Source organism: Podarcis cretensis (assembly GCF_951804945.1).
Source record: "Podarcis cretensis genome assembly, chromosome: 16".
In the NCBI taxonomy this organism is placed as follows: Eukaryota; Metazoa; Chordata; class Lepidosauria; order Squamata; family Lacertidae; genus Podarcis; species Podarcis cretensis.
Window position 1 is genome coordinate 28,779,580 of NC_137186.1, and position 16,631 is coordinate 28,796,210.

Sequence of the window (16,631 nt, forward strand, 5' to 3'; positions counted from 1 at the left end):
AACAACAGAGTGGGAGGAGATTTGATCTGATCTACAGGGCCTGGGATGTGGGTGGTGCTGTGGGTTAAACCACAGAGCCTAGGACTTGCCGATCAGAAGGTTCGAATCCCTGCGACTGAGTGAGCTCCCGTTGCTCATTCCCTGCTCCTGCTAACCTAGCAGTTCAAAAGCACGAAGTGAAGTAGATAAATAGGTACCGCTCCTGCAGGAAGGTAAACGGCATTTCCGTGTGCTGCTCTGGTTCGCCAGAAGTGGCTTAGTCATGCTGGCCACATGACCCGGAATCTGTACGCTGGCTCCCTCAGTCAATAAAGCGAGATGAGCGCCACAACCCCAGAGTCTGCCACGACTGGACCTAATGGTCAGGGGTCCCTTTACCTTACAGGGCATAACCCACCCTAGAACAAAGGTTTTCAACCTTTTTCAGTCCATGGCTCCCTTAACCAACTACATTCTTTCTGCAACACCCCCGTGGGGTTCAGGAGCCGAATTATGCCACCTCTTGCCTGCAGAACTGGCAGCCTCTCACCCTTTTTCAGACACCCTCCCTTGTGGAGTGTTCCCTCAGCCTCCTCTCATTGGGAGTCCTCTGGGCAGCTGCTGCTGCCATTCCTGGTCTCTGAGTTGCCCTCTCCACCCCTCCAAAGAGGTTCTTCCCAGAGGCACAATTCACCCATGCGGTTTATAGCCAGGCCTGCTGCAGTAAACAGCTATGCAAGCCTTTGGAAGGCTGAGACGTGAGGGCATCAGAGAGGGAGAGAAGTAAAGAGGGACAGAGGCCAGTGTTGCCCGTGGCACCCCTGACCATCATTCAAGGCACCCTGGTTGAAAACCACTGCCCTAGAAAATGAAATGTTTATTTCAGTGGCAGGGGATGATGGGAGTTTTCTACCCCATAGACATCCCTGAGCTATGTGGACCAACGACCTTGCTTGAGGCAAGGTAGCTTTTTGAAGTTACTGAAGCAGAGCTCAAATGAGATGACCTTCCTTGGGGTATAATCAAGCTCTTTCAGTGTCATATTCTAAAATGGAGTGAGACTTTAAAGTTTGCCTGAAGAACCGCTGAGGTGTTGCAAAGGTTCTAGAACAGGGGTGGGCCATAATTTTTTTTCTTGGAGGGTGGAACCAACTAGCGATAAAAGGGTCTTGAGTTAATGAATCCAGAATAAAAACTGGCCTGCTTCAATTTTCACTAGGTCAGAATTCCCAATCTTACACATGTCTACTAAAAAATAAGCTCCACTGGGCGTGATGAGGTCAGTGCTTTTTTTCTGAGGGGATGCAGGGGTACCCATACTCCTAAACATTTTGTGAATCTTTGTACTTTTGTCCATTTACTGTATTGAATTTTCCAGATTTAAACTATAAAATGGTGACTTTCTTGGGTCTAAATGAGAGTACGCCTAAACATTTTTCAAGAAACAAAGTACTGGATGAGGTTACTCTCAAGTAGGCATACAGAAGATTTTGCTCTGTGTATGTGTGTGTGTGTGTGTGTGTGTGTGTGTATACATACCCCCCAACCCATACACACACACACACACCCATAGGAGTGTAAAAAATAAACACACAGCCTGGGGAAAATTATTTTTTTAAAAACCACACAAATTATTTCTTAATGATCTAAAGTGATGCCACTCTCATTTGTTCTGACACTATGCTGAAAAAGTGGGAAACACCTTTAAGTCAGATAAGATAAGCAGGAAGTAAGGAACTCTGATGGAAGAACGGGGCAGTTTCAGGTTGTGTGGGTGGCGCTGGGGCTGTGCACTTAAAGGAGGGTGGGTGCACGTGTCACCCACTGGGTTCCAGAGGGGAGAAAGGGATAGGAGGTTTAACATCTGAAGCCTCTTAAATCAGCTGCCACCGCAACATGACGGCAGCCAAGGCAGACAGCTTTAAAGGGCAGTTAGGCAAATTCATTGTGGAGGATGAAGCTATTGTGATGGCTCGGCTATGGGCTTCCTGGGAACATCAGGAATTGCTGCAGGGGGTTGTCTAATCAAAACATTAATATTAATATTATACAATCCCATGCGGGTGTGGGTGTAAACCTCTGAGTTTTGCATGAATCAAGCATTAGCACGAGACCTCCAGGTATAGGGCGGCATATAAATTCAAAAAATAAAATAAATAAAAATGACTGTGAACAGTGGAAAGATTTCCCAGAGTGGAGTTTTAAAAGCACCATAGAATTTATTCATAGCACCCATGGTGTTAAATAGGAAGGGGAGGAAGTCAGAAATAAAAGTGTGTCAGTTGCGTAACAGCGCAAGCTTCTTAAAAACTTGGCCACTACTTGGCTGCAGAAAACAAGCCATTAAAACTTAGAACTGGTTTTTTTAATTTAAAGTGTATATGCGCGTGTCAGCACAAAAGCGGGATGCTTCCAAGACAACTCTCACGCCTCCCAGCTGTTTTGGACTACAACTCCCATCAGACCCCTAGGCAGCACGGCAACATGAGGACGGGGGGGGGGCGATGGGAGTTGTAGTCCAAAACGGCTGGGAGGCGCGCGAGATGTGGCGGAAGCAAAGGAGAGCCTAACCCCAACGGGCCGACCCTAAAAGGCTTCTAGTGGGCGACATGAGGCTGGGCTGGGCTCCGGCCTCTCACACATCATCCGTCCACAGCATGTTTGCGTGCGGTGTGGAGGAGAAGGATTTGAACGAGGTCGCTTGCTCTGCAGTGACAGGCTTTGCATCTCCCGAGGAGCTTTCAGGCCTCAGGACGGACGTCGCTAGGAAACGGCCGGAAGCTGCCGCTCTAGGAGTTCCCTTTCCCCCATACTCACTATCTCTGTGAGGAGGAGCGGCGGGGCTCTATCCGCGCCTGCGCAATCCCCGAATGCGGCAGGTGCGTAAAAATAAAAAAATTTGAAGCTCGGGAGCCCCGCCCCTTTTGACGCCCGGCGTCTCCCTCGCGCCCTTCCTTCCCTTCCGCGCCTGCGCGTCGGGCGTGGCTTCGGGCGCCCCTTTCCCTCCCGCTCCGGCCTGGGCCGCCATTTTGGCGCTGCGCTCTGGCGGACGGAGGAGCCGAGAGCGGCTGAGGCGAGCTTGGCGGGCAGGGCCTTGGAAGAGCCGGCCGCTCCTCCCGAGGGGCGAAGGGCGAGCGGGATGCGCCGCCTGAGCTGAGCAGGAGGAGCAGGAGGCCCGCCTCAGCCTCGCCCCTGCGCCCGCCTTCGCTTCCCCCGGGCCCCGCGGCCTGCCTGCCTGCCTGCCTGCCTGCCTCCCCTCCTCCTTCCTTCCCTCCCTAGCCATGTCATCGTCGTCCTCGTCGGTGGCGTCGGCGGCGCGCTTCGACCCGTCGGACCGCTCGTCGTGGTACGCGGGCCCACTGTCCCGGCAGGAGGCCCAGGGGCGCCTGCAGGGCCAGCGCCACGGGACCTTCCTGGTGCGGGACTCGGCCACCTGCCCCGGCGACTACGTCCTGTCCGTCTCGGAGAACTCGCGCGTCTCGCACTACATCATCAACTCGCTGCCCGGGAGGCGCTTCAAGATCGGCGACCAGGAGTTCGAGCACCTGCCGGCCCTCCTCGACTTTTACAAGATCCACTACCTGGACACCACCACCCTCATCGAGCCCGCGCCCAGGTCAGGAAGGAGGCACGGAGGCTCCTCGCATGCATACACGCCCCACAGCCAGCCAGCCAGCCAGCCACTGGCATCCCGAGCCAGCGGCGGGAGCTCTGGTGAAGCCCCGCCAGGTGCCAGGACTAAGTGGCCCATGATGGCCTTGACCTTTGGGGTGCTTCCTCTCCCGCTGCAGGAAGCCCACCATGTCACCACTCCTGGGAACAGGATCACAGGAATTCTCACTCTCAAGCTGCTCTTTTAATGGAGGGGGGGGGGTGGAAGCGAGCACCAACACTTCTCCTTGTGCCACAGTATGGGGCTAGCCCAGGGCTACTGCAGCTCCTGAGTCCGTAAGAGGTCACAGGGTGGCCATGGGGAATCTGTATATGTGTGTGTGCAAAAAGACCCATGGAGCCACCTCTGATAGGCGCATATGTCTTCATCTTCTCATGCTGCTGAGATGCGGCAGGTGTTTTCCCAGATGTTCCTACTCCATGTGAGGGCTGTTGTAGCCCTTAATCTCGTACTGGATGTGGGCATCCCAAATTGATGGGTATGGCTGTCAACTTGCTTTCCTCTCTACTTGTGAGAAGAGGAAACACATGCGGTTGCCTTGTGCATGTGTCACAGTTCACATTTGGATATTCTGAAAACCAAGTTAAACCTTGAAGTTACAAGTAAAGAAATAAAAATATTTTTTTCACCCTCCCTTGTCATCAAACCTGCCCCCCCCCCTACACATATCAATGCCCATTGCTTTCCTTGCCCACCATTGCCCTGGTCACATCAGGAAGTGCAGTTGCAGTGTGCTACAGTACTCCTGTCTTGTGTCATTATGCATTTCACAGCTTCCCCTCACTTTAACTAGGTTGTAGGTAGCCATGCCCCTCTTCACAATCTGTAAACTATTCTGATTCGATTTTGGAGCCCACGATTGGTTGCTGGAAATCTTAAGCATTTGGAATCTGTTTCCTCGATTTGGGTAACAGCACCTCATCGTAACGTATGAAATTTCTTCTCGCTTCTGCTTGTCTCTCCAAATAGGGAGATGACAAGTTCTCATAAGATGTAACATGAGGTGGCTTAGTGGTCAGGTAAGGAAGAAGCCAACCAGCACGATAGGACAACTTCTGGATTTGGCAAGACAATTGGTTGAATGACGTAGACATGGGTGCTTCAAAACCAAACATTCTGTATTTTATGAAAGTAGCTGTTCCCTAAAGCTGTGTTACACTTCTAAATAGCTGTTCTGTTGGTAGAAAATGGCACAGCTGAGCACTGCCCTGCCACTTCTCCTGAGATTGTTTCCATCTGTCCCGTCCCACCCCCCAGCAAAAAAAAAAATGGACACTGAGCTCTAGCCTCTCCTGCTTCAGTAGTAGTTGCTACTGTGTTCAGCAGGGCCAATGAATGTGACTCACGTACATTTCCCCACCAGGGGGGCTTCTATTGAGTATGACATACACGAGCCACAAAGAATTGCCTCAAACATTTCAACCCTAATTTAAGAGATCTGTTATCTGCTACTAATCCTCCTGTCTTCTTTAGGTATCCAGCTGCACTGATGGGATCTGGATCAGCCCCCATCATGACTGCTGCAGAAGATAACGTGGAATATGTCCGGACTCTTTATGACTTTGCTGGAAACGATGCAGAGGATCTGCCATTTAAAAAGGGGGAGATCCTGGTCATTGTAGAGAAGCCTGAAGAACAGTGGTGGAGTGCCAGAAACAAAGATGGCCGTGTTGGGATGATTCCTGTTCCTTATGTTGAGAAGCTTGTCAGATCTTCCCCACATGGAAACAGGAACAGGAATTCCAACAGCTACGGGATTCCTGAGCCTGCCCATGCTTATGCTCAGCCTCAGACGGCCAGCCCTCTTCCCAACATAGCCAATACGCCTGGGACAGTCATCACTCCCCTCCCATCCACACAGAATGGACCAGTCTTTGCCAAAGCGATTCAAAAGAGAGTTCCATGTGCTTACGACAAGACTGCCTTGGCGCTAGAGGTAAGATTTTCAGCTGGCTGGACATGAGGCTTGGATATCCTCTCTAAAGGGACAGATAGGTAGCCGTGTTGGTCTGCCATAGTCAAAACAAAAGGAATTCCTGGAAGGAATTTTTTTTGTTTTCTCTAAAGGGAGTGTCTGCAGTCTTTCCGTTATGGGGGTTTTAAGCTATTTTTGTATTCGCGTACTTCTATAGTTGCATATGGGCCTGTGACCAGGAGGGTGCCTGCTTTCCATGTTGACTCTGGCATCTGCAGAATTCAGCTTCAGGAATCTTGGCTAGCAGGTGCCAGGAAGGGTTCACAGGGCTGCTACCCTAGGTCAAACATTGGATTGGCAGTGGGGAGAAAGCAGCCTCACACGTCATTATCATTATCATCATTAGTATTATTATTATTATTATATCCTGCCCATCTGGCTGGGTAACCCCAGAAACTCTGGGCAGCTCCCAACACAATATTAAAAACACGATAAAACATCAAACATTAAAAACTTCCCTGAACAGGGCTGCCTACAGATGTATTCTAAAAGTCAGATAGCCGTTTATTTCCTTGACATCTGATGGGAGGGCATTCCACAGGGCGGGCACCACCACCGAGAAGGCCCTCTGCTTGGTACCCTGTAACTTCGCTTCTCACAGGGAGGGAACCACCAGAAGGCCCCCGGAGCTGGACCTCTGTGTCCAGGCTGAACGATGGGGGTGGAGACGCATCTTCAGGGCCGAGGCCGTTTCGGGCTTTAAAGGTCAGCAAACACTTTGAATTGTGCTTGGAAACATACTAGGAGCCAGTGAAGATCCTTTAGGACCGGTGTTATATGGTTCCAGCAGCCACCTCTGGTCACCAGTCTAGCAGCTGTATTCTGGATTAGTTGTAGTTTCCGAGTCTGGTGTAGTGTCCTGGTTAAGTTCACTCCCTACAAATCCTGGCCTAAAACAGAGCCAGCCACTTGGGTCACTTTAGTGAAATGCAGTGAGAAACAGGCTGTTTGCTGCTCATGAGGCTTGGTTGTTGCTGGTATTTGTTAGGTAGGTTTAAATGACATCATATGCCCCAGGTCACTTGGATGGGGCAGGATAATAATCATTTTTAGATGTAAGGCATTAAGCTGGGTAAAACTGGTACACTGAGGGTGCTTCTCCTGAATGCTGTGTGCACACCTTCCCTTAAGGACCTTAAAGCTTTTAAGACTGCTGTTTTCAGGTGGTTGTTGCTGCTGAGGCAGAGATGGTCTGTTCCTGTACTTTTCAGGTAATTTGTTACAGAAATCAGCCTTGGCTGCAGGTCTTCCCACCTCATCTGCTGCTCAATTTTGGACAGTGAAATTCATGTGTGTGCATTCACAGGTGGGGTGTCTTAAAGGACCTTGTCTAGTCTAGCTCTCTGTTCCATACAGGAAATTCAGAACAAATGGTTGCCCAGCCTCTGCTCAAGGCCTCCCAACCAGGTAGAGCTCAGCATCACCGCCCCTCTCTGTCATTGACTCCATTTCTGAATTACTCTTACTGTTAAGAAGGTCCTCATCATGTTCAACTGAAATCCAGCTTCTGTGACTTAAAGTCCATTAGATCTCGTCCTTCCCTACAGCCTCACCAAGCTCAGGTTTCAGCAGTCCCTTCAGCCTTTCCTCACAGGGCTTGCTGGGCATCCCCCTGGCTATCTTTACTGCCCTTCTGAATCTCTTCCAGTTTCTTTTGGCAGCCGCCTTACACTGCAGCAGCCACAGATGAGTTCTGACTAGTCCAGAATCGAAAGAGAACTGTTATTAGCCAGCCCATAGTGATAAACCTTATTGCACGTTGCCTTTGCAAACTTCCCATCAGTTCATACCACAGACTAATAGTTTACATAATAGAACGTACATTGATACCGTACATTTAAATATGTCATAAATAAAATTCATATCCACCAAATTTACTGCACATAAAACTTGGTTCAGTTCTTTAACAACGTTCATAAAAAGGTGTGCATGTAATTTCTCGGCATCTAGGCCAAGTAACAGTGCAATATATAAGTAACAGGAAATTGGTAAATAATGGCATTTCTTGAGGGGTTCTAATCAGGTACAGTAAAATAATAAATAGTGAGATATATCTTCTGTAGACCTGCATCCAAAGGGGCATTATTGCTCTGACTGGAGTATGCATTTTTATTTCCCTTCAGGATATGTGAATGGTATTACAGTGGTACCTCAGGTTACATACGCTTCAGGTTACAGACTCCGCTAACCCAGAAATAGTGCTTCAGGTTAAGAACTTTGCTTCAGGATGAGAACAGAAATTGTGCTCCGGCGGCGTGGCGGCAGCAGGAGGCCCCATTAGCTAAAGTGGTGCTTCAGGTTAAGAACAGTTTCAGGTTAAGAACGGACCTCCGGAACGAATTAATTACTTAACCCGAGGTACCACTGTACATGGAATCAATGTTCTGCAAAGGCCTTACATAACTAACTTGTTTTAAACTGTTTCTGAATTTGTATTTTTAAGTTCCTCTAACTTGCCCTGTAACCTTACAGTGAAGGACAGATAAGAAATCAAAAGAATAAGAATAGTTTAATGTATTGGTCACTTTCCACAAAGAGTCCCAAACTGACTGACAGAAATAAGTAGGTTGCTGAGATGTTTGCTTAATGCTTTTGCGCTGACAGTAAAGATGGTCAGCAGTTTTATCTTACCCAAACATCTCGGAAGATAAAACTGTTGACCATTTTCACCAGGGGTCGGTAATGGGCTGGTTCACTCCAGTGGAGATCCCTCCATGGGCTGGATCGCGCATGCACGTTGGCACGTGGGGCTGCGATTTCCGGCGTCTGCGCAGACACGTTTTCTGGCATCTGAGCATGCACAGACGCGATTTCTGGCGCCCCAGAAGTGAGTCGCCGCGCTGCGCCGGTTTAGTGCAGCGTGTGGGGACTCACTGAGCGGGCAGCTCGTGGGCCGGTTAAACGACCCCCGTGGGCCGCTTGTGGCCCATGGGCCTTAGGCTGCCTACCCCTGATCTTTACTGTCAGTGCAAAATGTGAGCACATCAAATGGTCAGTGGCAGATTGCAACTATAATATTTTTGCAGTGAAGCAATGAAACCTTTCACTTTAGTTACAACAGTGGCTTCTAAAGCTCCTGGCCTTACTGTGATTATATTGTGGGGGAAACAATGAAACCTGTAATCCTTTTAAGTAGAGCAAAATATGCCATGTTGTAGCACCTCCAAGGAGTTCTTGACTTCTTCTCTCCGATCTCAGAGTCACTTAATGACTGTTTCCTGCCTGCCTTGTGGAGGAAACTGAGCCTGGACCTTTTGCAAGAGACTCATTACTGGGTTTTGAAATAGTTTATTTTATTTTCATTTTAAACTTGCTAGCTAAGAGTTCAGAATTGGCTCCTTTTTCTGTCCATTTCATTGATTGTGCAGGTGCCCTTTTCTTCCTCCCTTGGTTTCCCACTCCAGCACTTTCCTCTTCTCATTTCCCTTCTTCTCCCCGCCTCTAAAAAAATGCTTTACAAATAATGGAAATAAGATGATATTTTAAATTATGGTTGGGGGAACTATAGTGAGCCCACCCTGCCCAGTGAGGCTGGACTGCAACTCTCATCATCCTTATCATCCTTACCCTTTGTCATGTTAAGTGGGGTGGGGCTGATGAGAGTTGGAGTCCCACAGCAGCTGGAGGCTGCCCACAGATGCTGGCCAGCACTGTTAAATTCAACTTCTTTGGCACATTTCCATTTCATGCCATCCTTATCTGTGAGTTCTTCAGAAAGTGTGTTGTTCCTCTTTAGCTGTGGCCGTTGTGGCCATGGACTGTTAACATCCCAAGTGTTTAAGTGGGTTGCTTAACTTAAATGTGGAAATACTTTGCTGTGGCTGATAGCTGCTAAGCGATGACTTCAGCCTTGTAAGGATTTGGGGCTGGTATTTCCTTGTTGGTGGTTTCCATCTGCTTGTTGCTAATTTCCGGGGTAAAACCTGCGAGGACAAAAGAGGATTAAGTGACTTGGGGCAGAATTCAGCTAGACCTTCTTGGCAGGGTCCACTGGAATGAATGGGGCATAAGCATTAGTTGTGGGGCTTGTGCTGACACTTGTGGCTTGAACAGTAACTTGGAACTTAGCTGCAGGCTTAGCAGTGAGTCAGAGGAAATTATGCGCCTGAGGTGCCTCATTCCTTTTTTATCCCTGTGTCTCTCAGCTCAAAGAAGGAGCGTGGCAGGCGTGAGTAAGCTTGTAGTGACTTGCCCGTTCCTAAGTCTCTATAGTCTACATGGCCTGGGGCACGTGATACAAGATTTCCCTAAAATACACCCAGGCTTCCTCATTTGGATGGGACAACCCCCTTCCCAAATCCCAGTGTGCCACCCCTTCCCCCCAGTTTCTGTCTTCCAAATAGAGCCAGGCCTCTCTCCGCTGCTCCCCCACAAGTGAAGTGACAACCTGTTTTCTTGACATTGAAATAATTCATTATGACTTTTTCCCAAACCACGCGGGACCCACCTTATTTAAATATCTGAAAGGTCACTCAGGCAGTTCCAGTGAAAGGAAATTATTAGTCTTACAGCACAAATACATCGGACCATAATGCCAACATGGTGCTCAGCAGAGAAGCAGAGTTGTAATAATGCCAGTTTTGTAGAGGAGGAGGATGCCTGGGGGGCCACTTGGCCATAGCTGGCCTTTTGCTGGCTCTGATGTTCTCAACCTGTGAGGAGGAATATTTCTGATATGGCTTTGGGCTTGCCACTCTGTTTTCCCCTTTGGGAGGAGGTGGACAGAAAGTATGCATCACATGGGAGCTCTGATGTCTCACAAATGCAGCAGAGCCTCTCCTCGTGGCTCACTTTTGACATCCATGTTCTCAAGGTGGGCTTTGTCAGCTGCCCCAAGAAGCCCAAGGTCTGTCTGTCTTTTGACTTGGTTGTGTTGCTCACTACCTAGGACCAGGTACATTTCTTTACATAAGGGAGCAAGTAAAAATGTGGACCTTCTACCATCTCATTCTTTTGTGTATGCTTTGAGACCATTCCTGCTGCATCCTGATAGTCACTGTTTATTTATTTAAAATATTTATAGCTCAGCCCTCATCTTCTAGCAAGCAGCAGCAAACCTTTAAGCGAGAGCAACGCCTGCTGCTGCTGTTGCCGCCACAACCTTTGAGTGGCTCTTGGTTGCTTGGTTGGGCCTTCTCTGTGGCAGCATCTAACCCAGGGGTAGGCAGCCTAAGGCCCATGGGCCACAAGTGGCCCACGGGGGTCGTTTAACCGGCCCACAAGCCACCCCCGAATCAAGCCGCCCGCTCGGCGAGTCTCTGCCCGCTGCGCTAAAGCAGCACAGCGCGAGGACTCACTTCCACTGTGCTGGAAATTGCGTCTGCGCAGACGCCAAAAATCACGTCTGTGTAGGCAAAGACGCCGGAAATTGCGGGTGTGCGCATGATCTAGTCCACGGAGGGATCTCCGCCGGAGTCAACCGGCCCAGGCGAGGTAAACCTTGCCGACCCCTGATCTAAGCTGTGGAATTGCCTCCCTGCTGTTTTGCCTCTACTTCCTTTGATACAGGAGATACCCACCTATTCTTCTGATTGTAAACTGTTTTAACTGATTTTAATACTTCATTTTTGCTTTGTTGTAACCCACCCTGGGACCTGATGGCAAAGAGCTCCAATTAATAAGAACAAGGTGTAATAATAAGTGGAGGTAGTAATTATCAATGTCATTTCCTACTGAAGTCTGCCCATTGCTGCTTGTCATGGAAATTATTAAACATATATTTAGCCTACACTTTAAGGTGTCTGCCTTCCTATCCTAAGGCAGATTGCAATGTGTCAGTTGCTCTACAATATTAAAATTCCAACATTTAAAAATAAACTGATCAGTGATAAAACCACCCAAATGTAGATCAGAATAACAAATTCTTCAGGGCTTTCCTGAAGGCTAATGGAGGGGGGGCACCTCATTCCTTGAGGTGTGTGTTCCAGAAATATGGGATTATTGTGGACTAGTGAGCCAGGTCTTGGTTGCTGATTTCTGCCTGGGTACAGGCTGTCCTTTATCCTGCCCCTCTATTGAAATGGAATTCCCAAGCACTGCCAGACTGCATACTTGACCCTTTATACGGTCTATAATTATGGCTTTATGATCCAAGTTGAAAGTTTGCAGAAGATGCCATCCAGGCAGAGGCTGCCCTGTCCTTCCCCACTTCATGCCTAGTTCAGCTTCGCACCTCCTGCACACCAGGACACTTTCTGCTCTGGGATCGAGTTTTATTTTGTCTTCCTAATATTATTATGTGTCCTACTTTTGTCTGATCTTTTTTAATTATTGCAAGCTACTCTGGGTGTGTAAAAAGTTATAAAATGAAGTAGCTCAGAGACTCCCAAGAGGAGCTTCTTTTCTTTCAGTTTTGGTCTTAAATTAACTATGTTAATGATCAAAATCAAAACCTTGTTATACCAACCACTTAATATTCTCAGTCGAGAGGGTACATTAAGTAGTATGTTTAAACGCTGAATGTGTAAGTTTTATGTGCAGAGTCAGTGGATAAAACAAACAGCATTAGATGTACTGCTGGATAAGTGTTTAATAGCTCTTGTATTTGTTTAAAAAACAATTTAAAATTGTTAAAATAAGAATAAAGGGACAAACATTCTGAAAAGGCACCTAATACTCCTGCTGGCCTTTATAACCCTTCGACCCACTAATACTTTTAGGTCATCCAGAAAAACAAGACCTCCTTTCATCTTACAATTGCCCCAATCTTCATACAGAGTAAAAGAAAGAACTGGCATTACAGTGGTACCTTGGGTTACATATGCTTCAGGTTACAGACTCCGCTAACCCTGAAATAGTGCTTCAAGTTAAAAACTTTGCTTTAGGATGAGAACAGAAATTGTGCTGCGGCAGCAGGAGGCCCCATTAGCTAAAGTGGTGCTTCAGGTTAAGAACAGTTTCAGGTTAAGAATGGACCTCCGGAACAAATTAAGTACGTAACCAGAGGTTCCACTGTATAGGAAACCTGCACAGGTTTTCTTGGGATTGTAGCTGTCCCCTTTTAAACTCCTCTTACTCAGCTTCGCTTGGCAATTTGTGGGCAGCCACTGCAGGAAGCAGGTGGGCTCTTGTTTTGGTCCAGCGTTGCTTTTCTTACTTGGAGTGTGTTGTTGTGGGAAGAAAGTGCTGCTTCTTAGTTGCTGTTAGTTTAAGAGTTGTAGGTTTTCACCTCTATGAAATGCCTCCTCATGTTTTAGTGGAAGGACAAGGGACTCGTGCTATTTTACCTTTCGTTAATTTTACCCTTTCAATGGTTTCTGGCCCTTCCTTCCCCAAAGAAGAAACAGAACTGGGGCTTTTAGTGTCAATCAGATCTCCTCCTCAAATGGCATTGGGGTGCTTTTTCTTCCAAGCCTGGGGTCTGGGCTGGGCTGGGCTGGAGTGAGGTGGGAGGAACAGGCCAGTTTCCATGGGCTGCTCTTCCCAGGGTGGCTTTTGTGACCACCACCCACCGCCACCTTGTAGCAGGCCATGAATGGTGCTTTCTAAAGTTATGCTTCATTTTTCAGGTGTAGTTCCTGTACGTTGAAATAATTTGACTGTTTCCAGCCATGTCCTAAGGTGTGTTTCCCCCCCCCCTCTTTCAACTTTGCAGGTTGGTGACATCGTGAAGGTCACAAGGATGAATATCAATGGTCAATGGGAAGGTGAAGTTCATGGTAGAAAAGGGCTCTTTCCTTTCACACACGTCAAAATAATTGACCCTCAGAATCCTGATGAAAATGAATGATTCCTGTTGGCCCATTTCTCTGTTGCTGCTTCATTTTCCTGGCTATCATGAGCATCATCGGAAGTGCAATGATGACTGTTAATGGCGCCTTGTAAGCATTGTCCATTTTTTCCAGCTTGCTGCAATTTGACAGCCCTGTAGTATCTGTTTGGAATGCATACAGCTGAAGTTGCTTGTGGGCCCTCGTGCGGCAATGACGTCGTCCAAAACTTAAAAGTATCACCTGGAAGGATTTGGGACCTTGAGCTCCAGAAGATTGGTGATGTCACCCAGGCAGAAGAACAGGGGGTGGAACTTCAGCTGACCTGGCCAAGGTTTCTGTCCATGGGCAACATTCTACTCAGGAGGAGAATTCTAAGCAACTTTGTCCAGAACCTACGTAATTTTATTTTTCCTTCCAGGGCAGGGAACACTTGATTTGAGAGGAAATAATCTGTTTAAGCAGTTAGAATAATAGTGTCTTTAGGCTATAATTGATGCTTGTGTATTATTAGCAAGACAGTTCTGTGAGTTTGTCGTTGACCTAGAAACAAGTTTGGGATGGCGGCAAAATGTCATTTTAAGGAATTGCATTGAGCAGCGTCTTCTATTTATAACCCTGACACATAACTGGTCTGTTTTGCCATACACTTGTCTAAAATTTTGCTGTTTTGTTTGCAAAACCATGGCGGTTTTTTTTTTTAAAAAAAGCTGAATCTGACAGTCACTAGATGCAAGATTTTAAAAGATAGTCTTTCACAAGCTTGGTTGAAATTGGCACTTTCTGCCTCTTTTAAAAAGCAAAAACACCAACCATTGATAATCTCCGATGGGAATATAGACGTAATGAAATGTTTTTACCATTTAAACCTTTTAACTCTCCTGTGCCCTTCTGTACAAATGTCTCTGTTAGATTCTAACTATCATAACGAGGAATGGTAAATGCAGAAACTTGAATGTGGGTTTTGTCATTTGAAGAACTGACTCTCTAGATGATGATTTTTAAAAGTTTAGTTGGCACGTGTTGTCTCTTGAGGATTTTGGACTTCTGAGGAGCCTCATGTTCAACTCAGTATTAAAGTGCCTTAATTTGGGATGAAAGTTGCTGAAGGGGATGCCATTTCAGCTTTAAGGTCTGCAGAGAAGCAGTTCAGTTCACTGATCCTTAAAACCCTGTAGTGACTGTTGATGGTCTGAAGAAGCACGATTTTACTGCCAAACATACTGTGAATTAGGCTAGCCTTGATACTCCCAGAAAGCATTTTCCCACCTTAGGTGCTAAGACCCTCCGTGATGGACAGCAGCACAGTTGTCCTAGAGAATAGCCAGGCAGGTGCCCCTCTTTATCTGTCTTGAGTTACGGTGGAGTAGTACTACTGAGCTTTGTGTTTAGGAATATTTAAGCTGCAATAAATGTCAGTCTGCCATAATAAGATAATCCTACTACATAGAGGCCCTCACTCTCCTGAGCTGTCCTTAAATGACAGCTTATAGATATAGACTGTGTGCAACTTCTGCCTTGAAAAGCTGCAGAAGCAGCACTTGTGTGTGCGTTTGTGCGTGTGTGTGCATGATGGGATGCTTTTTTATTTACCCTGCTCTCAGCAGGCAGCAAGGAGTCTGATGCTGGAGCCAAGGAGCTGTTGCTGCCTTGACTCAGTCTTCAGACTCTTTGCTGCCTGGTAAACTAATGTTAGGATTGCAAATAAGAATCTCTGCACATGAGTGTCTGTTAACCAGGACCACAAGCAAGACTAGCTGGTGGCTTCTGAGGCAGGTGAGAGCTTTTAAGTCCACCTGAAGCCAAAGAGTGGCTTCTGTCATGGCTAACGAGTGCAGCTCAAGTGTAGCACACTAAGTTGATTTTGATGGTAAAACTTGCATCAAAATGTTTATTTGCTATTTTATTATGATAAAAATATTTTCATACTAAAAAAAACTCCAACCAACCATGTTTAATCTGTCTGTAAACGTCACCAGTTTTTCCTCTTGGCTTCTGGCTGGGCTGTGTCTCAGAGAAGCTGCTGTCCCTTCCTGGGGCTAGTTTCCGGTTAATCGTAAGACCTCATCAATCTATGCATTACGATGTAAGGTGCCAAAAGCCTTGCAGTGCAATCCTTGGCATGTTTACTCAAAGTAAGTCCCATTTATCTCAGTAAGCCTTGCTCCCTCAGTGAGTGTGCATAGGGTTGGGTTTCAAATTAGTAATTGGTTGAAATGTCTGCTGTCAAAACCATCTTGGGAAGGTTTTCCCTTATCCTGCTGTACAGATGAATGGATCCCTGATCGAGGGGGGGAACTGGCAAAAGTGCCAATAGAAATCATGATTGTTTACAAATCAGGCAGGAATGCATCAAAGGGAATCTCCTGTTTGGTTGGGCCTCTTGGGGGGGCCCCGACCATTATTGTTTTGTAAAGGGACAGAAAGCGTTCGCTGTGCCATTTCATGTGCCTGCAATAACTTTTTGTATTGTATAATGAACATTCTGGAACTGGGTTGGCTGTCCTGTGTGTGTAGTGATTTCTCCAGCAGAACGCGAAACTTGACTGCTCTCTTCCCTTGTGGGACCAGTAGAAGCGTTCTGGGGAGCTGTAAATGTTCCTCTTGACCTAGTTTGGGTTGTTATAAATGCAAACATATCCAGACCCATTTTTTGCAGAGGGGGGAAAAAAGGTGGCCTTGTACTTAAAAGACAGTCTTCACTGTGCAAACATTTTTACATAATGGAAGTATCATTTGAATTTCAGGCAATAATGTGTTATGCTTTAAGCCTTATTGTGGGGATCATCATAGCTTGTTTTTATTTTATTTTGTGCTACAGAATTAACAGTATTAAATATATTCTTAGAACACACACAGTGTCTTTTGTTAAAATTAATGCCTTTTTTGTTTTCTTAGTTTACTTCACTGGAGGTCCCACAACCAGCCATTGCCCAGTTTGCGTACTCTCAATAAAACATGCATCCAACTTGCAGCAATAGTTGTCATCTATGCCATGAATGTTCACTGTCATGCTGGCTGCCAGCGTCAGGCTTTCCTGTGATAGCAGAAGATACTCTGTGCAAGAGGATCTCATTCCCTTTCCCACAGCGCTCTTGTGGCTGCAAGAGAGTGGGTCTCTTACCCTGAATATCCTTAAAGGAACATTTCCTTTATAGCTCCTGGACTCCTGGGACTGAGAAGTGGTAGGGAGTATGCAAATCTCTAGCAGTGATCCACTCCCTAACAGAGTTGTCCCATCCTAGGATTTGGGGCAGGGTGCAAGAGAGAAAGAGGGTGCTGTTATTGTTTCACC

The 16,631-nt window shown here is 46.9% G+C and overlaps 1 protein-coding gene across 1 annotated transcript; it reads left to right on the plus strand.

The window, feature by feature from the left end:
• The first annotated feature begins 2,993 nt into the window (after positions 1-2,993).
• On the plus strand, positions 2,994-16,310 carry CRKL (CRK like proto-oncogene, adaptor protein). The gene is made up of 3 exons (XM_079957108.1): positions 2,994-3,595; positions 5,126-5,588; positions 13,222-16,310. Exons 1-3 carry the CDS (start codon positions 3,261-3,263, stop codon positions 13,354-13,356), a joined length of 933 nt encoding a protein of 310 aa, XP_079813234.1. The 5' UTR covers positions 2,994-3,260; the 3' UTR covers positions 13,357-16,310.
• Positions 16,311-16,631: the final 321 nt, after the last annotated feature.

Excerpts from the sequence above, each read along its gene's own strand:
- CRKL (XM_079957108.1), top strand. The coding sequence starts at position 3,261 with ATGTCATCGTCGTCCTCGTCGGTGGCGTCGGCGGCGCGCTTCGACCCG. Across the intron at positions 3,596-5,125 it reads CTCATCGAGCCCGCGCCCAG|GTATCCAGCTGCACTGATGG; the intron begins GTCAGGAAGGAG and ends TGTCTTCTTTAG. Across the intron at positions 5,589-13,221 it reads AGACTGCCTTGGCGCTAGAG|GTTGGTGACATCGTGAAGGT; the intron begins GTAAGATTTTCA and ends TCAACTTTGCAG.